At 45.2% G+C, this 23,015-nt stretch overlaps 1 protein-coding gene across 1 annotated transcript in view; it reads right to left on the bottom strand.

The window, feature by feature from the left end:
• Nucleotides 1-3,961: 3,961 nt before the first annotated feature.
• The window catches only part of LOC119400365 (nucleoprotein TPR), a 32,465-nt gene continuing 13,411 nt past the window's right edge, over nucleotides 3,962-23,015 (bottom strand). Inside the window, exons 8-16 of the mRNA XM_037667379.2 lie at nucleotides 19,512-19,620; nucleotides 18,494-18,729; nucleotides 15,158-15,261; nucleotides 14,680-14,780; nucleotides 14,241-14,336; nucleotides 13,691-13,862; nucleotides 11,705-11,838; nucleotides 10,118-10,225; nucleotides 3,962-6,756 (exon numbers count right to left, since the gene is read on the bottom strand). Of these exons, the coding sequence (XP_037523307.1) occupies nucleotides 6,239-6,756; nucleotides 10,118-10,225; nucleotides 11,705-11,838; nucleotides 13,691-13,862; nucleotides 14,241-14,336; nucleotides 14,680-14,780; nucleotides 15,158-15,261; nucleotides 18,494-18,729; nucleotides 19,512-19,620 (1,578 nt within the window). The 3' untranslated portion in view covers nucleotides 3,962-6,238. The remainder of the gene's footprint in view (nucleotides 6,757-10,117; nucleotides 10,226-11,704; nucleotides 11,839-13,690; nucleotides 13,863-14,240; nucleotides 14,337-14,679; nucleotides 14,781-15,157; nucleotides 15,262-18,493; nucleotides 18,730-19,511; nucleotides 19,621-23,015) is intronic.

Raw genomic sequence — 23,015 nt, 5'->3', positions numbered from 1 at the left:
CGACTGGCTTTGGCATCTATTGCGCGGAAACCAACGCATCAGGGAAACCTTGAGCTCGGAAGCAACGCATAGTAGGCCCATCGCTGCAAGGTGTGACGTCAGACAAAAGTTGTGCCTTATCGTGGGTGATAAGGGCCTCAACTTTTTCGACTGGCTTTGGCCATCTATTGCAGGAAACCAACGCATCAGGGAAACCTTGAGCTCGGAAGCAACGCATAGTAGGCCCATCGCTGCAAGGTGTGACGTCAGACAAAAGTTGTGCCTTATCGTGGGTGATAAGGGCCTCAACTTTTTCGACTGGCTTTGGCCATCTATTGCGCGGAAACCAACGCATCAGGGAACCTTGAGCTCGGAAGCAACGCATAGTAGGCCCATCGCTGCAAGGTGTGACGTCAGACAAAAGTTGTGCCTTATCGTTGGTGATAAGGGCCTCAACTTTCTCGACTGGTTTGGGCATCTATTGCAGGGAAACTAACGCATCAGGGAAACCTTGAGTTCGGAAGCAACGCATAGTAGGCCCATCGCTGCAAGGTGTGACGTCAGACAAAAGTTGTGCCTTATCGTTGGTGATAAGGGCCTCAACTTTCTCGACTGGTTTTGGGCATCTATTGCAGGGAAACTAACGCATCAGGGAAACCTTGAGCTCGGAAGCAACGCATAGTAGGCCCATCGCTGCAAGGTGTGACGTCAGACAAAAGTTGTGCCTTATCGTGGGTGATAAGGGCCTCAACTTTTTCGACTGGCTTTGGCCATCTATTGCGCGGAAACCAACGCATCAGGGAAACCTTGAGCTCGGAAGCAACGCATAGTAGGCCCATCGCTGCAAGGTGTGACGTCAGACAAAAGTTGTGCCTTATCGTGGGTGATAAGGGCCTCAACTTTTTCGACTGGCTTTGGCCATCTATTGCGCGGAAACCAACGCATCAGGGAAACCTTGAGCTCGGAAGCAACGCATAGTAGGCCCATCGCTGCAAGGTGTGACGTCAGACAAAAGTTGTGCCTTATCGTGGGTGATAAGGGCCTCAACTTTTTCGACTGGCTTTGGCCATCTATTGCGCGGAAACCAACGCATCAGGGAAACCTTGAGCTCGGAAGCAACGCATAGTAGGCCCATCGCTGCAAGGTGTGACGTCAGACAAAAGTTGTGCCTTATCGTGGGTGATAAGGGCCTCAACTTTTTCGACTGGCTTTGGCCATCTATTGCGCGGAAACCAACGCTCAGGGAAACCTTGAGCTCGGAAGCAACGCATAGTAGGCCCATCGCTGCAAGGTGTGACGTCAGACGCCTTATCGTGGGTGATAAGGGCCTCAAACATCTATTGACGCATCAGGGAAACCTTGACGGAAGCAACGCATAGTAGGCCCATCGCTGCAAGGTGTGACGTCAGACGCCTTATCGGGTGATAAGGGCCTCAATCGACTTCTATTGCCAACGCATCAGGGAAACCTTGAGTCGGAAGCAACGCATAGTAGGCCCATCGCTGCAAGGTGTGACGTCAGACAAAAGTTGTGCCTTATCGTGGGTGATAAGGGCCTCAACTTTTTCGACTGGCTTTGGCCATCTATTGCGCGGAAACCAACGCATCAGGGAAACCTTGAGCTCGGAAGCAACGCATAGTAGGCCCATCGCTGCAAGGTGTGACGTCAGACAAAAGTTGTGCCTTATCGTGGGTGATAAGGGCCTCAACTTTTTCGACTGGCTTTGGCCATCTATTGCGCGGAAACCAACGCATCAGGGAAACCTTGAGCTCGGAAGCAACGCATAGTAGGCCCATCGCTGCAAGGTGTGACGTCAGACAAGTTGTGCCTTATCGTGGGTGATAAGGGCCTCAACTTTTTCGACTGGCTTTGGCCATCTATTGCGCGGAAACCAACGTGAAACCTTGAGTCGGAAGCAACGCATAGTAGCCCATCGCTGCAAGGTGTGACGTCAACGTTGTGCCTTATCGTGGGTGATAAGGGCCTCAACTTTTTCGACTGGCTTTGGCCATCTATTGCGGGGAAGCAAAGGCACCAGGGGAAGCTTTAGGTCGGAATGGCTTTGCATGGCAGGTCGATCGCTGCAAGGTGTGACGTCAGACAAAAGTTGAGCCTTATCAAGGGCGATAAGGACCATAACTTTTTCGACTGCTTTTCGACATCTGTTGCGGGGAAGCAAACGCATCACTACAACCTTTATCTCGGAAGAGTCATATAAGGAGAGAAGGTCCATCGCTGGAAGGTGTGACGTCAGACAAAAGTTCAGCCTTATCATGGGTGAAGAGGGCCTCAACATTTAATATCGAAGTTGTTTAGCAAATCTTTCCTTGTGAGTCGATCGCAGAAAACTCATCTTAATGGGTATGTGCCACTGTGCGGCTACCTGAGAGCGAGCGAGTACAGAGAGAAACAAAGAAAGATATAAATAACGAGAAAAATTTTTGCCAAAAAATACCCTTCGTGTGGCGGGATTCGAACACGCGTACCCTCGACCTTAAGGCGAACGTTCTAACCACTCGGCTATCTAGGCACGGTAGGGGAGCGTAGCATAGCCTTGTATAGTATAGTGTTGCAAGGGGGTGGGAAAGAAAAGTGAGCGTGAGGAGGAGAAATGTGATGGTGAGGAGGAGGGAAAGGAGGAGGCGAGAGACTAAAGCTTATCACAGAAAGAATGAGAGAGAAATAGAGAGAAAGGAAGAGAGAACATCAAGGAAAGAGAGAAATAATTAGAGAGAGAAAACAAGTTAGAAAGAAGCATCGCGTCGCGTCCTCTAGCGACCAGATTCCGCACCACCTGTGCAAGCAGCGCATGCGCAGTAGCTAAGCCACGCCCACCGACATCGCGCACAACCTCCGCTCTATAATGCATAGCCTGGCTGCGTACTCCCGAGGAGCAAGCCGTGCATCTCGAAGCTGTACGTGTCGGTCGACGGGGAGTACGAGCGGCGACGGGTTCATGCTTCGGTGTGCCATGCTTTGCGCGACTTAGGGCAAACTGCCCGCAATTTTTTTTCGACATCTTTTGCGGTGAAGCAAATGCATCAGGGCTGAAGGCCCATCACATTGCAAGGTGTGACGTCAGACAAAAGTTCAGGCTATAAAACCTGTATTAATTTCGACAAATCTTATAATAATTGAAAAATAAATTTCCACAGCTTATAGGCTTACCTTTTTTTTTAGAATAATGAACTAAAACCGATATTGATTAATTTCGACTAATCTTCTAAAAATTGAAAAATAACTAGTTTTCAAGGGCTATACCAGTTTTTTAGAATGAACTAAAACCAATTTTGATTCATTTCGACTAATCTTTTAAAAATTGAAAAATAACAAATTTCCGAAGGCTATAGGCTTGCCTTTTTTTAGAATAATGAGCTAAAACCGATTTTGAATAATGGCTATGAATCTTCCAAAAATTGTAAAATAACAAATTTCCAAAGGCTATACGACTGCCTTTTTTTTAGTTCTCAAAACCTATCTTGATTAATTTCGACTAATCTACAAAAGTTGAAAAATAAATTTCCAAAGGCTATAGGCTTGCCTTTTTTTGAGAATAATGAACTAAAACCGATTTGGAATAATTTCGATGAATCTTTTAAAAATTGAAAAATAACAAATTTCCAAAGGTTATAGGCTTATCTTTCTGGTCGAAAATGCATCCAAAATAATTTTAAATAATGGGTCGAAACTATGAAAAATGGAGAAATTAAAACAATTCCGAAGGCTTACCTTTTTGGCAAAAAATCTGGTGTATCTGGTGTTGCAGCGAAGCTCACTTCCAGGAGACAAGGTCGGACAGTTCAATTTCTTCTAAACTGCCCAACAATTAACAGATTTGAAAAATTCTTTGGGTGAAAAGCTCCCTTGACAGCATCTTGCAACTTCCAGTGTGTAACCCAAGGGCACCGATAGGGGCCCTTTAAATTAAAGCATGAGATCACTATTTAACTAAACAACGAAACAGAGACAACCAGTAAGGCTGACAAAAACTTTTTTTTAATGTTTTCAATTTTTCTTGCACTCTGCACACACAAATCAGGCATGCAACGTTTTGGAAGTGATGACAGCATTATGCTGTTACGTTTCTAACCAACTCACACTTGACCACAAAGTACATAAAGTGATCTCGCGACATTACAAACAGCAGTTCTCGATACTTCAAGTTACATCAATTGCCTCTGGTGCTTGTGACATGTAATGAAGAAACAAGCTCGTGTGAAAACCAGTACAAACCTGGTCAACAGGCAACTCAAATTCTTGTGCTGTACATTTAAAAGAATAAGAATAAAAAAAATGTATTTTGAGAACTTGTGTTCTCATTGGCTGACCGTTTCAGAGAACTTCCGCGGCAGCCAGCTCCAAAGGCACACCCTTATCGTACGTAAGAAGACACCTGCCCTTTCTAAAGTAAAAATCTTTCAGTCACTCAACGAAACATGAACACAGACTGAAGAAACAAATAAAAACAAGCTCTCTTATATCTATCCGTAAAAGCTACTGCAACAGCAGATATATACTTTTCAGAACCAATCGAGACGGGCACAGACTGAATACTAAGTAATGAATAATGAAATTTACACATCGAAGAGGCCACAACTTTTGCGATGTCATTGCCCTGAGAAGCGCAGTTCTGTTGACAAGGTAAACTACTTACAAATGTGGTTAACACCTGCAGTAGACAGGATGTGCCAGTCACTGCTAAGATTGCTACACCTGGGTACTTTCTCAGCTTATGAAATAAGTGAGTTAGCTGCTTTCGGAAGATTCCGGCATTGCTGTGACTTGATGGGAAAATGGGGAGCTCGACGTGGTACGAAGCACCATGTTTCATGCCTGAAGTGCTCCAGTGTTTTCGGAAAGCAGTGCGGAAATTTGGAACAGAATAGATGAGGGGACGAGCCTCTATGCAGTACAGAAAATGAATTGCGACGTATGGAGTAGGCGATAGGTTGCTCAGACAGATTGGTATCATCTCTTCGTTACTAAACATACCAGAACTTGAGGCACCCAGTCAAGTGAGCTAGCATCCACAATTCCTATCAGGATCAAGTTACAATTCCAATGTACACTCAAACAGTACACTCAAACCTTACTTTAACAAAGTTACATCTTACACAAAATTAACTTCGTTATATACAAAAATTCGTTATAAACGTACATTCCTAACACTGTATGTAATGCAGTACTATTTTTCATTTACTTCGTTATAACCGATATTTCGTTATATCCGTGTTCGTTATATCGAGGTTTCAGTACTTGCACTGGTGCAAGAGATGACTGGTTGCACGTGCCAACGAAACTCGCCAAACGAGTCATTGCTGATCATCGCAAAAAAACATGGCTGGATAAAAGTTTAGAAAAGCTTGGTGACAGCTATATGTCAAGCTCATCAAGATTTGTAAAGCCTGCCCTGTCTACAAAACTAAGAAACTTGCATCGAGATGCAGTAAGTGCACAAAATAAAATGTTGTTTATAACAGTACTACGTATAGCTACAACAACAAATCAACAGCCAAGTTGAAATCTCGGAGTGTTTATGTGTTCTGTAGCCACGGTGAATTAAAAACACTGCTGCCATTCAAAGCAGTGCATGAATTTCATCGCATTGTCCTTCTGTGTGTTGCTGTTTGATATTTTACTCAAGATAAGTTCAAGCAAGCTACTCCTAAAGCAATATTATGCAGGAGCCTACCCTACTTTCACATAATTCGGAGGCACTAAACCATCAAATGCCGAAAAAGGTGTCTATAAAAAAGAATTGAAGGTTAAACTCAGTGCCGGAGAGTGGTGAGGTTTATAGGAAGAACTAATGATACGGACCGTAGTATTAACGTGTTAACTGCAATGTTGTCCTTCATTTCGTTTGTTCTTCAGGCATGCGCATCCAATGTCAATTAGACCGGCTCTTTCATTCAGCACTTCTGGGAAATAATGCCATCGCAACGGCGCTTTCACACCAACCACACTTCCTGCCACTCCCTTTCCAATCAGCGCACCTCAACAAGAGAGAGAAAATACTTCTGAACATGAAAAACTATACAAGTATTGACGAAAAACAACGCTGGGCTTACACTTAAGCTCACTGCAAAAGTGCGTGAACTTCCCACTTGGAAGCGTCATGACTCCACCCCACAGTCGGCAATCGCTGTGCACACATTTCACAGATACATCTCCCTATTTCTGTAAAGAATCAGCACCTATACCCTTCCATTCCCGTTCTGCAGCTACTTGGCCCCGCCTCGAATGCCGCCCCTGCGGCTCAGAATTGGTGCGGTCCGCGGCTCCGAGGTCCGCCTCCCCTCCAGTTAGGGCTCCACATGAGACCCGCTGCACGTCGTATCTGGTGGCCCCTTCCCTGTGGACCCGCCCCGCGAGCCTGCGGGCCCGATCCGCGACGTTGAGGCACCAGGCCTCGCAGCCGCACGCGGCGGCCGCGCAGACCGCGCACCACGTTTGGGCTCTTCTGCTGCTGCGGTTGCTGTGGCGATGTGATGGCTGGGGCGGCACCGCCCGCGGAGGCTGGTACCGCCACGGCGTGCACCGGCGGAGGCGACGAGAAGTGGGCGAGGCTCGGCGACAGCTGCTGCGCTGCCGCAGCTTGTGCGGCACCTTGTGGAGGTGTCACCGTTGCTGCTGCCGAGCTCGAGGCCGGCTCGGGCTCTTCCCACACGATGCGCCGCCGCTGCGGAGGTGCTTGCTGCGTTGACTGCTGCTGTGCTGACTGCTGTTGTTGCTGCGACGACCCTCCGGAGGGCGTCGTCGTGGAACCATCTCCGCCTGCATATGATGCCCGATGAATGAACGTCAACAAGAACTGAAATTTGAGCGAGCTGGTAGGAATTCAAAATTGATAGGCTTGTGCGAATATTCGAGCAGTTCGAATATTCCAACAAATATTACAGTATTCGAATTCGCTTCAAAACGAACTTAAATTATTCTAAATTTCGAAGTATTCGAAATGAACGAGTAGATATATATAAACCGCATTTAACCCCCTGTAAAGGTGATTTCACTGCAGTGGAGGGGTGCTATACCGTGAATACACCTTTCCAGGCGAAATCCGCACTGCCGCGAAGCCTCACTTTAAGGTTAAATGAAAAATTACCCCCACACTGATTCATCATTTCTTATCATTTTTTAAGTTTAATAGCTTGTTGTACCGGCTTATGTGCTCTAAGTATAGTACATTTTAAAACGTAACGTATTTTACACGTTATCACTTGCATTCTACCGAAAGTAAAATCCTGTTACTATTGAAAGTGCTTTCCACTTCTCTTTGAACCAAAAAGAATGACTTGCACATGAGTTATTTCAATTTTAAAAAATATTGTGCACATTAGTTGGGTTATGACAAATACACTAATGTTTCTTTATAATATATGATATATACTATTCGGATTCGATTTGAAGTTATCCCACCAGATCACTATTTGCTTTGAATTCGCTTCGAACCTAAAATTTACTACTTGCACAAGCCTACTTTTTTGGGGCTTGGAGCGCGAGCTGGCGGTTGTCTCTCACAGAACGTCCGCGCGGATGATTCTGTGGCTCAGTCTCACGGACTCCCATGGTGAGTCGAACGTTGGCGACACCACATTTGTTGCATGTAGCATGTGTTACGTTGTTTGTGTGTCATATTGGCACTATTGAGTTATTTGTCACGTTACTGCAGTTATTTCTAAGGTTCAGCTGGCGAGCTCAACGTTATGTAAAGGTTGGTAATAAATACAGTAGAACCCCGCTGATACGTTTTTGAAGGGACCGTACGAAATAAACGTAAGAGATGGGAAACGTAAGAGCCGAAAAACAGGAAAAACGGCAAAATATTTAGTGGTACAGAATTTTATTTCAATTCTTACGAGCAGCACGAAAATTGGCGCGCTCAGCCGCGATCTAGTCGATGGATAGAAACGCGGAGCTTAGGACGGCCTTATCCACAGAAATGTAATCAACGTATGTGATTTTTTTAACACCAACAGCTGTAGGCATGAAAGAACTAAGCACACGCAATCACGACCGGCGCGGCGAGTCCGACCGCGAACCGCACGCACGACCCTGCAAGCTCCAACCAGCTCGAACTCCTCCCGTTCTCCGACAAATAACGATGATGATGAGTCTACGCGAACGCGATGGCAGAAGTGAATGCCAATCTCGAAGGCCTTGCTTTCGCAAGCAATTACGTCATACACGCCATGTTTGTGCAATGCAAATCTCAGAGGCTATGCTTTTGTCAATAGTAAATGCCAATCTCGAAGGCCTTGCTTTCGCGAGCAGTTACGTCATAGACGCCATCTTCTCAATTTGAATCTCGAAGGCCATGCTTTTGTTTGCATCAATTGAAAGATTCTGTTGCTTGTGCTAAAGTCCCTAGATTTTTCGCTTTTACTTAAGTACCGACAACTGCCTCCTTTCACGGCCCTCTCTCACGCGCAGCTGGCGTCCGACGCCATTTTCTTCCTAACTTGGAAGATTTACAAAGCCATGTGCGTCTAAGTACATTAGCCACGCACCTTTCAGCGGACAATATGCTACCGCAACGCGCCTTTCTCCTCCCGTCAACCCCCTGTCATTAGTGAATGGGGGACGCGTTTCACCAGGTGCTGGAAAAGAGTTAGGAAGAACATGGCTGCCGAAAACGAGCATTAGCCAATGAGATTCGTCGCCGGCGCTTCAATGGTTGTCGGTACTTAAGAAAGAACAGGGAAAAATCTAGGGACTTTAGCTTGTGCCTCTCATGCGGCTAATATTACGGTCAAACAAGGCCAAGCTGCGTGAAAATGCACCATGGCCGCTCTCTTTGGTAGTCACTCGGTCGGCTCCGGGCGCACTTCGCGACGTATCATACGGGAACGGTCCGACAGTTACGACGTAACAGCGGGGTTCCCAATACATTGTATCCTATGGGAGCTATGCCGGGACCGGCGGAAAACGACGTAACAGCCGGGAAAACGCAGCAGTGAGGAACGTAACAGCGGGGTTCTACTTATATGTATTCATCTGCACGACAGCATGTACTGTGTCCTTTTGTGCCAAGAGTGGCGATGTCGCAACGTATGCCACTATGCAAAGAACAGGTTACAACGGAAGACGGTCCCTGCCGGCGCCAAGTTATCTTTTCGTCCACTTTAACTTTCTTCACATCCCAATTATTACGCATAACATATCCTATACAGTAAAAGCTCGTTAATTCGGATTTCACGGGACCGGAAAAAATGTCCGAATTAACCGAATGCCGAATTAACGAATGAACAGGAAAAACAACATTAAAATCAAGTTGGAGAAGCATACCTTTATTTGCTGAAGTATTTTGCAATGGTCGTCTGCGTTTTCGCGCAGATTCCGGCTGACATTACAATTTTTCTTAACTCTTCCAAATGGCCAACAGCGCGCAAACTGTCGGAAGTGCTCAGGCAAACGTCCTCTAATATCAAAAGAGCCTCCGAGACTTCCCGTGAGGTGCGATGACTTCGCGACATCATTAATAATTTCTTGATCGGGCAGGAGACCAGTCGTGGCGACACAATCATCAATCGCGATGTAGTCCTGAAGGGTCATATCTGAGGGAAGGACAGCATCGAAGGTCGGGCAGTCATCGTCGGTGGACTCGGCTGACACCTCGCCGATGCCATCGTCAGCTACTGCCGCATGCTCGGGCCTCACATGTAAACACGGTCACAACGGGGAAAAAAGAGAACTCCGCAAGAAGAGACGGTGCCGACACAACACAAGGGAAAATGGCGTCAGAGGCGCAGTGGAGCGAAGAAAAAAGACGCCGACGTTCGGTGACGCTGCGATCGCCCCCACTAGTTGATGACGATGGCGATGTCACTCAGGTTTCGGTTTCGCTCCAATGGTGCCAGCGCTGCCTTACCACACTTTTGTGTAGCGGCAGCCGTCAACATTTGTCCGAATTAAGCGGTGCGGAGCCCTATTCTGACGAATTAACGAAGGTTTGGTCCCATAGATTAACATGCACTTCGGCCAGGACCAATAGAGCCGTCCGAATTATCCGAATTTCCGAATTAACGGGTGTCGAATTAACGAGCTTTTACTGTACTTTCCTTGGCATTATTGTCTGTTAGTTCTCACTGATATACGTTGAGACCTTGCACTTTAGGACTTTCGCCTGAAAACTCACCCGACGGTGCCGGCTCCTCCGAGGCCTGCGCCTCAGATCCCACGTCAGCTCCAGTATCGGTCGTTTCGCCTTCCAATGAAAGCAGCTCCTCTCTTTCCTCTGGTGTCACTGAGGAGGACAGGAGATGACCACACATGTCCACAAAACACAGTAAACACCATCGCGTTGCAGTGCGAAAAATTAAGCCACAGCAAAGTTTGATAATAGCGACTGCAAACCCGAACTTAGAGGCAAGCCCAGAATGTGATGACAGATAACCCTGACAGGGAGACTGTAGTCACAGTCTTTTTTTAGCTTATTGCGTTGGCGTAAACAAGAATTTTGCTCTAGCACAGTGGAATATGTTTCACAGTGATCAGCACATGAAAGCCGCCAAAAGATATATTCGCCAGTTCAGAAAATGGGCTCCAAAGAAAACATCATTTTTGACATGATGATCAGTGATAAGATGTACATTTGCTGTAATGTGCAGAAGTGAACAACACGAAGTACATTAAAAGCTCATTAAATTGAAGTCACTGGGACCACGTGACCCGTGAGCACACACGCTGCCTGCATCTGAGTACTGTGTTGCAATGAAGCACGCCTTCTCCCAGCAAGGACGCATTTCAGCAGGGCGCGAAGCGTACTATGGACTGTAGTTTTTTTTTTGCCTTGGCAGCAACGAGGCTGGGGCGCTTCACCCTTAAATAATTAACATCACTATCTGGAATTGCCGTGTGGCTCCACAGGATCGTCGTATTGCCGGGTTTGCGGCGAAATCGGTATCGGGAATTGCTGCATAGCACCTAAAATCTTCAATGAAACCGGCCTGCACTTCAAAAAGTGCAGGCCGCCACTTCAAATTATCCAGTCAAACTTGCATCAGAAAATACGGGACCGCAGAAATTCTTCAAATTAAGAGAGATTTCGAAATATCTGAGTTCAAATTATCGAGGTTTTACTGTAAGTGCTTGTGGGGTCCACTCCCACACAGATTCATTTGAGAAACTTGAAACATCCCCTTCATGTCGTATTTATTAAAGAACTACAGAATGGATCTTTTTTTCTTTAGATGGGCGCTTTTCTTTCTTAGACACAAACAAATGAATCCAAAAGACAACTAGGCAAAGGAAAGCATTGGTGACGTTAACTGTTGTCTTCAAGTGTAGTGTGGTAATTACGACATAAATTGAAATCAATTAAAGTTGATGAAAAATCACCTTCTCCATCGGTGGGACTTGAACCCACAACCTTTGAGTTACACATCCGATGCTCTACCAATTGTGCTACAACGGAAGACGCTTCCCCAGCCACTTTGTCGGTTATTTCTGTATGTGCAATCCCTAGGAGTGTTAGCCAGTGCCACTCGTAGCCAAGGTGGCGAGAGTGCTGAACACTCCTTTTTATCAGAGGGCGTCATATGGCACGGGACCTCTGCATGAGGCAGCAGCTGACCAATAACCCCCGCATGCCAACCGAAGGAATGAAAGGGCCCCTAAACCACCTCCGATAACTTTTAGCATTTAAAGTAAACACGTGCATCGAATTCAAAATTCAAAGGCCCTTGCTATGAAGGAACGAAAGAAGGGTAAATTTTTTTCCTACCTTCAAGAATAGGCACAGGAGAGACGACGATAGTGGGCGGTGGTGAAACGACTGCCTGTTCCGCCTTTGCCGGTGACTCTTCCGGTTCCGTAGGTTCCTCCACAATTGGGGGCACGGCAACAGCAGACGAAGGCCTAGAGATCGCAGGGATGACGCAATGTTATCAAAGCAACAAAGTCATGGAGCTAGGATGAACGTATGCAAAAAGCCTTTTTTCTACATTATAGCCTCATTATAACAAAGCCACATGTGATACAAAAAGAACTTCGTTATATCCGAAAATTCGTTATAACCATGCATTCATAACACTGTATCTATGACAGGACAATTTTTCATTTACTTCGTTATAGCCGATAATTCGTTATATATGTGTTGGCTATATCGAGGTTTGAGTGCACAAGCAAAAGCCATTAGCACCAGTTACGCTGCAACAACATTACAGTCACCGACCGTTTATTCGTACTTGGCGGGAATTGCTGAAAAGTCAGAATAATCGGGAGTTCGAAAAAAAGAATTCACCGGAAAAAAGCACCTTTCCTGGTCCAGTGGCTGGAAAAAAACTTGTCAATGCACGTCTGTACACCCATGCACCAAATCGGCCTGTATTTCAACCGATGTTTGGCCACTCCTGTGGGTTGGGAATAGCACTGCAATGGCCACGCTAAATCTGCATTTGATGGCTGTGGTGTGGGAGGTGCGTCTCGTCATTACAGCAGCTACTGTCCACATGCGCTGGTTAAATAGCTGACGAATGATCTCAGCGCCCCCCAACTCCACGAAAACTCCCAAGAAACTTCGGATTGAGGTCGGCCACCTTCTACCTGGCGAATAATCGCAACTTTTTTCGCCATCGTGAAGGCCATGTAGTAGCCGCGTTACTTTAGTTCCAACGGGGCACATGGAATGGGCGGCTTCAGCGGATCAGGCTTCGCATGTCAAGCAAAAAACAAAAGAGCGAGACAGAAAGCTCAAGAAGCAGATCAGGCCTAGCTACGGAAACATCTGACAACGCAAACTTTCAAGCGCCAAAAGGGAACGACGGTGAGCTAGTTGATGTTGCAGGGCTCGTGTTGTCATACTCTCTTTGTCCGAGTTAGGACATGCGTCGTACTCGCACGCGATGTCATTCCCCTCAAACGCCGCACCGAGCTGATTCCGATCTTGGCTTGGCTTGGCCTGCTGTTTGGCAGTGGTAGCCATTCAATGGTTGACTGGCTAAAGTCAAAAGGCCACTGTTACGTGTAGCCAACAAACATAGCCTTCAAGATTGGTAATTTCTGCATGGATTTTGACACCGGCACGATCTCCAGCTATAGCCAGTGCAACGTATCAGTGCTGGCAACTTAGCAAAAATATTGTAAACATTGCTGACAGCTTGTCATGGCACTCGATCAGCCAGCTGAAGTCCGAAAAATCGAACGGTGCACTGTGGGATGTCCGAATATTCGGTTGTGAGTTTACATTACTTCAATGGGACGAGTGGCGGTGCCGCAGAGGTGCCCGAATAAACGGTCGGCGACTGTACTACAAAAGACATGCTATTACACAATGTGACGACAGAGTCCATGATGCAAAGCACAGCATAGCATACAGCATGATGCAAAGTACAGCTCTTGATCACACTGAAAGTAAGCCACGTGCCTGAAGAAAAAAAAATAAAGTACTCAAGGTCATACGCGCTCTGACGAAAGGACGCATTTTCTTTCCCCTTTGCATCCCTCTCCCTGCGTAGCTTTTAGCATGCTCGCTGGTACAGGACAAGAGAGAACGCGCTTGAAGCATGCGACAAATCCCTGTGACTCCTATCGTACTTGACGAATTCTACAAAATTTTGCAGCAGTCTATTCGTAAGCCAATAAGCTCTTTCAGAGAAGGCATTCGACGATTACTTGGAAAAGTGCCCCTTTGTGCAACTATACCATTCTTTTCATGGTGACATAGCAGGTTACGCAGAGCAGCCACTTTGGTATAACGTCGATCACGTACCCTTCGGTGGACTCTGGAGCCTCGGTGACCAGCACAGTGGGTGGGCTGCGTACGACAAGCGGTCCAACCTCCTCCTCCTCCTCCTGGGAGGCTGCCGCTTCCTCAGGCGCCTCCTCGGGCGGTTCCTCGACCACACTTGCATCACCTTGGAACAGCGAGGCGTCTCGTGATTCTGTGCAGCAGACAAGCAAAGTTTGGTTTATTCAGCCATGTAGGGATGGGTGAATGAGCATTATTATACTGTCATCTTAAAACATTTCTACGTGTCATGTTCGGCTGCAAACCTGCTTTGTGGTGGTCAAGTTAACTCCCAGCCACAGCAAATACAAAAAGAACATTGCGTTTTACATTCAGCAAAATTTGATAACAGGCTAGATGTTGTACATGCTTAAATTTGTGCAAAGAGAAAAGGACTCAAACCAAATGCGCACACACAAACACACTATGACACAGGACACCATTAGTGTACTATGTACGCCTACGCTTTAGCGTTCTTGATATGTAAATTTCTGCACCCAAATTTTTAAGTGTGATTTACACGAATGCTCACCGGGTGGAGACATCTGCAGCGGCGTTGATGGCACGCTGCGGCCACCCCCTTCCTCAAAGTGGGACAGGTCCATTCGGGTGTCGTCGACTCCCACACCTGCAAGTAATAACCATGTGCATTATTATTATTATTATTATTATTATTATTATTATTATTATTATTATTTAACATAACTTTTCAATGCACAAGCATTATAGGGTGAGTTTCCTGGAACATCTGTTATAAAAAAACCTAGGCCTCAATAGTGCTGCCTGCAGCTATATATACAACATTGGTTGGAAAACAAGAGCAGTAAAGAAAGAAAAGGAATACGATGTCACCAGATCAAAAGAAAAAAGACCAAAAAGAACTAAAAACACGAAAATATGTAATGATTCGGGTGTTTTAACAGTCTTTGATGGCAACATGTGAAATGGTGGAAAGTGCAAACATGGCATACCTTCCTGAGATGCGAGTTGCGACAGACCCGATGGCTCGGGTGCCGAAGACCCCTCAGACGCAGTGCCGAACACGAAGCCTCCATGGGGCACATGAGGAGAGCTGCATAGAAATAACCAAACGTTAACTGCTTAGAAATAATAACAGCAGCTATAGGGGCTAGTTGGTTTTACATCTTGGGGGTAATCGCGCTTTATTAACGTGCAGTAACTGACTGAATACACCACAAACACAGAGTGCAGACTAACAAGGGCTTATGTGTATATATGTGACTGAAACGCCTGGAAATAAAACAGTTGTTCGTCTGCACTCTGTGTTTGTGGTATATTCAGTCAGTTTCTGTACGTTAAAAAAGCGTGATTACCCCCAAGGTGCTTCAGTGGCCCAAACTGCTCCCTCGTAAGAAATTAGGCTAAACTGAAATTTCGTCACAGCTGGCCTTTCGAGGCAAACAGCAAATCTCCACATCGTCAACATACCCGACAGCCTCGGCGAAGCCGTCGGTCCTTCGGGGCACAAAGAGAGTCGGAGTGCTGGGTACAATGCTGTCGTCGCCTTCTTCAAAGCCTGCGGCACTTTGACTCTGCAGACAGCGAACGATGCAACAAAGAAAAAGAATGTCACTCGAGAAATGGTACATCGGTTCTGCAGAAACCCACAAAGTGGAGAAAGGTTCACGGAAGAAAAAATTGCGATCTATCCGTTCGTAAGCACGACGCTGCTAAAGAAATGTATACGAATTTCACAGAAAAAAGGCTTCCTAAATGAAAAAAATCTTGTCCTGAGCCCGGATTAAAACCCAGGACCAACGCCTTTCTGGGGTAGTTGCTCTTTCAAAACCCGTACCAGGGGTGTTATCTTAGACACCGTTAAACTCTGCCATATTGTTGAATTCCCTACAGGCAGTATTTTAAGCCAGTCAGGAAGGCTATAGCAGCACTCAATGCCAATCAGGAGCTGACAAGATGGCAGAATCCGACAGTGTCCAAAAATAGCACCCCAGGGCAAATTTTTTTGTCAACTAGAAAGCCATCTAGGAAGCCAGCAAGAATGCCAACTAGGAAGCTTCCCTTCTGTGAAATTTGTGCGGATTTACTTTTTAGCTTTGTGGCTACGAACGAATGAATGACAATTACTTTTTCTTTTCGTAGAAAAAAATGGTGGCCACAATTTTGCAAAAGGGGATGAACCCTTGAGCAAGGAGCAACCAAAACATTCACTTCATCGTTAAGCATAACAGGACAGCTCTACTTTCCCATCAAACACATCCCAATTCACAAGCACATTTTTAAGGCACAATGTTGAATGCTCCTCATGGGGACATCCTTTGGACCTTACGTTCCCACAAATACAGGCCCTCATCTTTTGCAGGGCATAATAGCTTATGGCAGCATGCATCAGAAACATAAGAATAACTAAAAAAGTAAGCTCTGCATTTTTTTTTGTGCTTATGTTTTCTGTCTTCTTTTCTGATATTAAGAATATAATCATGATTGACCAACTAGTCCATCGGTACGTCTTAAGGGGGGACACTGCTCTCAACATTTTTTTTTCTAATTTCTTGATCGATTTTGATGATACTTAGTGAGTTTATGTATAATTGTGCACTCATTTCAAATATGCAGTTATTTTTATAGTATAACCAGTAGTGCTTAAAATACAAAATATTTCATGTGCCTTTTGGGGAGGCAGATTTTTTTTCAACAAAGAGAGTTACAAAGTAAATAAGCGTATCACAATAACCTGTAATCAGAACTGAGTGCAATGCAACAAAAATGGATGTTCTAAGCCCATTACAACAAAAGTTACAATATGTTGAACATTCACGAGTGCGTCAATTTTAAGCTGCAACTTCCTTTGCGAATGTTCAACATGCTGTAACTTTTGTTCTAATGGGCTTAGAACATCCATTTTTGTTGCATTGAACTCAGTTCTGTTGACAGGTTATTGCGATACGCTTATTTGCTTTGTAACTCTCTCTGTTAAAAAAAGATCTTCCTCCCCAAAAGGCACACGAAATATTTTGTATTTTAAGTACTGGTTATACTAAAAAAAATAGTTGCATATTTGAAATCGGCGCATGAATATACATAAACTCACCAAGTATCATCAAAATCGATCAAGAAATTAGAAAAAAAATTTTAAGAGCAGTGTCCCCCCTTAACAATAGTAGTTACATTGCCGACTTCATTAAATTCAGGTTCACTACATTGAGGCTTGACTCTAACATGAAAAACTGCCAACTACTTTTGTGTATGCAGAAATTTCGCCGATGCTTCACATCTGCCACATTTTTCTTACCAGAGTTGAGGAAATGTTTCTGTCGTTACCAGTTAAGCGTTTCCTTCAAGATTTGCCTCGACTGTAATTTCCCTAGGCACAACACTTCTATCGCCAAAGTGCTCGGCATGGCACAAATGGATAACATTTCAACACAGTCTGTCTAGACGAAGTCTGAAGCAACGGCTTCGCGGAGCAACGAACACATCACACAAAGACAAGCAGAACTAGAAAGTGACGACAACGGACTGTTAGCAGCCCCGAACATTTTATTAACAACATGCATTTGGGCAAGACCCGCGAACACTAGGCCTTACGTATCAGCGGCTTCTTTATACGGACATCTGAAAAAGCCAAAAATAAAAGAAGCATGGCTTAGGCACATTCCCGTAAGGTTTCGTAAGTGTTGCATTCAGGTGACCTTCAGAGAAACGTCGACAAATTTTCTTCAATGACCAGCTCACCACTATTCCTGCTTTGCGACGTGGCGACCTCATTAGGAGACACGACTTACTCTGCCATTTTTTGCACTATTGGCAAGGAAGAGATCGCAAACACTGAGCTAATGGTAATTTAAGCATTCTTGTTGCTGAAAGTTCTTTTATATCACTTCTGGTTGCAATATCTCGCTACACCCGATTACTTTGGTGAAGGCAGTACTGTGTTTAATGGGACATTGGATGTGAAGCGCTTCGGCAGGAATTTCAAAATTTTTTTTTTTACCTTGTTTTAGGAAAGCTTGCTGCCAGGAGATAACTATCACATGTAATTTGAGTGGGCCGTTGAATTCAGTTTATGACGATGTATAGCATGACTGACTGTACTATAATAGATCATTATTTACGTTGTCATGACAATTAACTGCTGTAAAATGCAGTGCAATTAATTCTAACCCTCCCACTTGCTTTGCATTTGTTCTCTAGAACCTTGGCATCAAATTATGAAAATTTTACACATTTATAAACACTCAATCATAATGATTGTTGCAAAGGGTTATTTTCTTTCTATTTGACAAATGGAGTAGAATTTAGTGTCCTTGGTTGCCCATTTTGCCTCAAACAGACCATTTAGAAATACCACAATGGTTTTCCTGCAATACACAACTCAATGCAATACGCAATCTTCCATCCAGCGCATAGTGCAAGCTGTGATAACTGGCAGTTGAGACACTGTCACTGTTTTGTTACTATTTATGTTGTACTATTTATGTTGTCATTACAATTGATGGCTGTAGAATATACTATAATTTATTCTAACCCTTCCACTCACTTTAAATTTGGCCTCCAGAATCTTGGCATCAAGTTATGTAAATTTCATGCATTTATGGACAGTGAATCGTAATGCTTGTAGTAAAGAGATAAAAAATGGCCAATTGCTCATGTAAAACACCTTGCTAGAGCATTTGATGCATAAGTGAGTAATCGAATAGACAAATAACCAAATAAACAAATGAAAACAAGTTGTAGTTGTAAGACACTCATTGCGTGAATGAGAGGAAGACACACTTCTTTGGGTGGCAAAGGAGATGAACGCACCGACGGGAGACGTTCATTGCGCACTCGGGGCAGCAGGGAGGGCCTGTGCTGTTGCTGCTGCAGCAACACGGGCGCTACCAGCAGAGACGGTGGCACCTCCGTTGCGGAGGAAGTGTTGACGGCTGGCTGGAGCTCTTCCTCCGCCTCGACGGGCACGGCCGAGCACGGCTGCACGTCTTCTTCCTCGGCCAGAGGCTCCTCCATTTCGTTGTCCTCGCCCGCGTCGTCACCGAGGTCTGTGTGCAAGATGCCGCAACGCGTTTTCGGAAGTTTACAAAATGGCAATGAAAAAAAAAAGTCAGGCCAATGGTGATGTTGTCTATCAACATCATCATTCTATCACACCATCACGTCTATCAACATCATCCTCATTGTCTATCAACATCATTGGATTGCATTATTGTTAACTCAAACAGCATTTCCTAGTTTATTTTTCATACGAGTGTACTCTTCACAGACAGAAATAGAGATGAACAAATTTTTTTTCCTTGGTGGAACCTTGTTTTATGCTTCTTTATGGGGTTAACAAGTAAAGCTAGCAGCACAGACCAAATGATTGGACAAACCCCGTTTTTCCTACACTAAACACTGCCAACCATAGTGTTATGTCTAATGAAACGATAGCGAAATGATCGAGCAAGAACATGCAGGTTTTATTTAACCATGGAGGTGATAGTGATGGGTGGACTGCTCGATTGTAGCTAGGTGACCGGCGCTTGTTATGCTTCGAAGTACGGTGTCACGTTAGACTTTGTTGTCACTCAATGTAGGGCGATTTATATTTTAGCAGTACAATTCAGAGTAAAAGTCCTCTACCGCTTTCACTACGCTATTACAATTGTTAAGAATATTTTAAGCACAACCGAAGTGTGATAAAGTGCATGTCACTGTAACAGTGCATGCCCAGCTGCAGCGCCTTTTTGCTAAGGCTCGAGATATATCGCATAGCAAACGTCCAAACCCAAAGCCTGCAGCGCACACCATCGGCCCTGTCCACTGCTCCGCTGGGCGTACTGACCTACGATCTCGATCTCGTTGCCATCGTCCATTTCCCGCTCAGCGTCGTCCAGCGACTCCGGCTCTGCCATGTCCTCTTCCGGCACATCCACTTCTCCGGGTCCGCGACTCTGCGAATGGATCATTACCATGATGGAGCTGGAGCTTTCAAATTTCAGTGATGCTACCGAGGACTTCTGATTTGGAGCAATTTTTGAAGCAGCAAAATTTCCGTTTCGGAGCACTTTGGAGCAGCAAAATTTTCATCTTGGAGCACTTTGGAGCAGCAAATTTTACATCCTGGAGTGCAATACAGAAGCATATTACATTAACATTCAAGCACCTAAGTATTATTATGGGGCTCTTATGAAGGCTAGAAATATTTCGATTCATTGCAAATCTCATGGAAAAAATCATCTCAGGAGCATAGGCGTGCGCGCAGGGGGGGGGGAGCCCCCCCTAATCACCTAAGAGGGGGGGGGGGGGCAAAATCTGCCCCGTACATTGACCCTTGCAATAGCAATTATATGGACACTCTCGGCGGATTTTCGCCGTCGCCGTTGCCGTAATTTTCCGTATAAAGTTCAAATTAATAACATCACTACGCGCATTCTAGCCGCGGGTAAAAGCTCGCGAGCGCTGGCGACGAACGCGGCTGAAGCGGAGATTAAACTAGCCGGCCGTCTGTCTCCGCCGCACGGACAGCGCATGAGATAACATCTTCCCGCGTGCGGGCCTGCCGTCGATTGCTCATCAAACAGAGAGGAAACGCCCCACCCGTCTTTCGTAAGGAGCATGAAGGGACGCCAGGGGAGCGGAAGGGGGGGCGCATCTTTCGAAGGGCGCAGTCGCTTGCGCGCGCGCTATCTCAAGGCATCAGGAGACGACTCGTAAACTTGCTGTGCTCTCAACGCTTATTTCGCGTTTAGAGAACTCAGAGCAAGAAAACGCTTCGGTTCCTGGAGGGGCCATTTTCCCTTAAACCAGCCAAAAGAGTTAGCTGCTAGTCTTACTTCGTTTCACAATACAATTTTTTGGTATCGCATTCATTGCTTTGCTCTTAAGCGAAACTGAGTTTTTTTTAACCGTTAGCTATTGACCCCCGAAAGCGAGGGGCGGACGTGTAACATGGCATAGCCGCTTCACTGTGGGCCGTCAGCGACGGGCCCGCTACTGACAGCTGCGCATTTGCGGCTGCTCCGACCAAGAGATATGATTTTACTAATGAGATGACATTTTTAAAAAAGCAAGCAAAAAATTCGAATAGGAACCCTAGCACGTGAGCTCAAAAGGGCAGGGCCTTTTATGGGGTATTTACCGCAGAGTGATTACAGACTCGGACGTGCTGGCGGAAGGAATTACGAAAAAGCTGTTCTGGATGAAAATCCATGGACAAAGTATATCTGAGGAAAAGTGTCAACGCGTTTCCACCGTTCGCGTGCTCTTCCATAAACGCGAAGCAAGGAAAATTCGATATTGTCCCATATATCTACTGCGAGCGATCCCAGATTTCACTCCGCGATGTCCGGAAACAGAAGTGACAGACATTTTAGCGGCACTCATGTAGTTATTACTGAACATTGCTTTCCCTACGTGCCCTGCAACGCTTGAAACGAGCTATCAGCAGCGTTTCTGGAACAGACGACGTCCGCCGATGAATCGCCGTCGCACTTTCTCGCTACCGATAGGCCTAGACGTCACGAGCCTCAGCGGAGAGCGCGTTTTGCTGTCGAGCCGACTTGCAGAACAGAAGCTGTCTCGGCACCGTGCATGGCATCGTGGCTTACTCGGAACGCACGCACGAGCGCTATTTATTCAGCGGAATAATTCTTGGTCCATGATTGCGACTTTATTGGCAGCCCCAAGATCGAGCTGCACATGTTCTGACGCGCCGGCGGTGCGATTTCCGGTGATAGACGCCCCCAAACCCGAGACTTTGGCGCAGTTTGGCGCAAATTTCGTCGATATTATAAGGATGGCGCAGTAAATACAATTTGGCGCACTTTGGCGCAGTTGGCGCAGGAGTGCAATCACTGAAATTTCATTCAGTCGTCTATTTTATTTGGTCTTCACAACAACTACAACTACGTATATTGTGAAAGGGGCCAAGCAGAAAAAGCGATTGCTTTTACCCTTGACACACGGACACTCTAAAGTCCTTTCTCTCGCATACCGTGGGTGTTCTCTCTCACGCAGCGTGCGCAACTCAACAATGCAGCCTTTCAACGAACGTCCGCATCACGCTGCTGCTAGAACCGCCAGGTTGAATTCCCCGGCAGTGTTACTTGCTTCGTCATGGTCTCGGGAGGCTATGGTTTTGTCGACAGTGTGGTGCATTCGAGTCTGCACAATGGGTGCCGTCAATAAAGGCCCCGAAAAACAGCGCAGTTTTTCAAAATGTTTGCACTCCCGCTGCTTTCACAAGCAGCGGCATTTCTTTTTGCAACATTCATATGAGGAAGCGGACCTAGTCACGGAGCCCACAAACCACCTAGAGAACTTGGCGCAGTGCCGTGTGTTATAGGCGCCAACTGCTTTCTGCAAAGGGTACTTCAGAGCAACAAAAGAAGTTTACTGCAAAATACTTCACTTCTGCCTATGTGTCAGGCATATTAATGGCGTGATGAGATCTTTAGTCTCGTTCTTGGCATCCGCAACATATCAACACTGTTGCCAATAAACAAAAAACAAACGAACAGGTGCATGCATACTGTTTTACTCTTATACAGTTGGCCACTGTCAAAAATAATTTCATACTCAAAGCAGACTAGCTTTGAAGAAATCGCTGCCGTTCAGTGCATGAATGAGAACACGAAACAAATGTTTTAACTTTTAAAGTGTGAAAAATATACAAGGTCAGGTAAAATTACGTAGACAAAGCGCTGTGGATTTTTACTTGCCCTTACACTTTTTCTCTATGTCTCTTTACATGTGCCTGCATACTTTGCTTCAAAGTGTGCAAATTACACAAGATATGGAGACTGAGATGTGAAGTGCTACATCTTCTTTACTTGTCCTTGCAATTTTTTCTGTCTCTTTACTTGTCCCTGTGCAATTTTCTTTGAAGTGCACAAATTATACAAGGACATGTAAAAATACATACACACAGCATTATGGATTTTTACTTGTCCTTGTACTTTTTTCTGCCTCTTTACTTGTCCCTATGTAATTTTCTTTAAAGTGTGCAAATTATACCAGGACGTAAAAATACATACACACAGCATTATAGATTTTTACTTGTCCTTGTACATTTTTCTGTCTTTTTACTTGCCCTGTGTAATTTTTTAAAGTGTGCAAATTATACAAGGACATGTAAAAATACATAGACACAGCATTATAGATTTTTACTCGTCTTTGCACTTTTTTCTATGTCTCTTTACTTGTCCCTGCGTAATTTACTTTAAAGTGTGCAAATTAGACAACGACACGTAAAAATACGCAGACAAAGCACTATGGATTTTATTGTCCTTGCACATTTTTAAGGTTCTGTAGTTATCCCTGCATAATTTGCTTCAAATTGCACAAA

The sequence above is a fragment of the Rhipicephalus sanguineus genome, chromosome 7 (assembly GCF_013339695.2).
Source record: "Rhipicephalus sanguineus isolate Rsan-2018 chromosome 7, BIME_Rsan_1.4, whole genome shotgun sequence".
NCBI lineage: Eukaryota > Metazoa > Arthropoda > Arachnida > Ixodida > Ixodidae > Rhipicephalus > Rhipicephalus sanguineus.
This window is presented reverse-complemented; position numbering and strand designations above follow the sequence as displayed.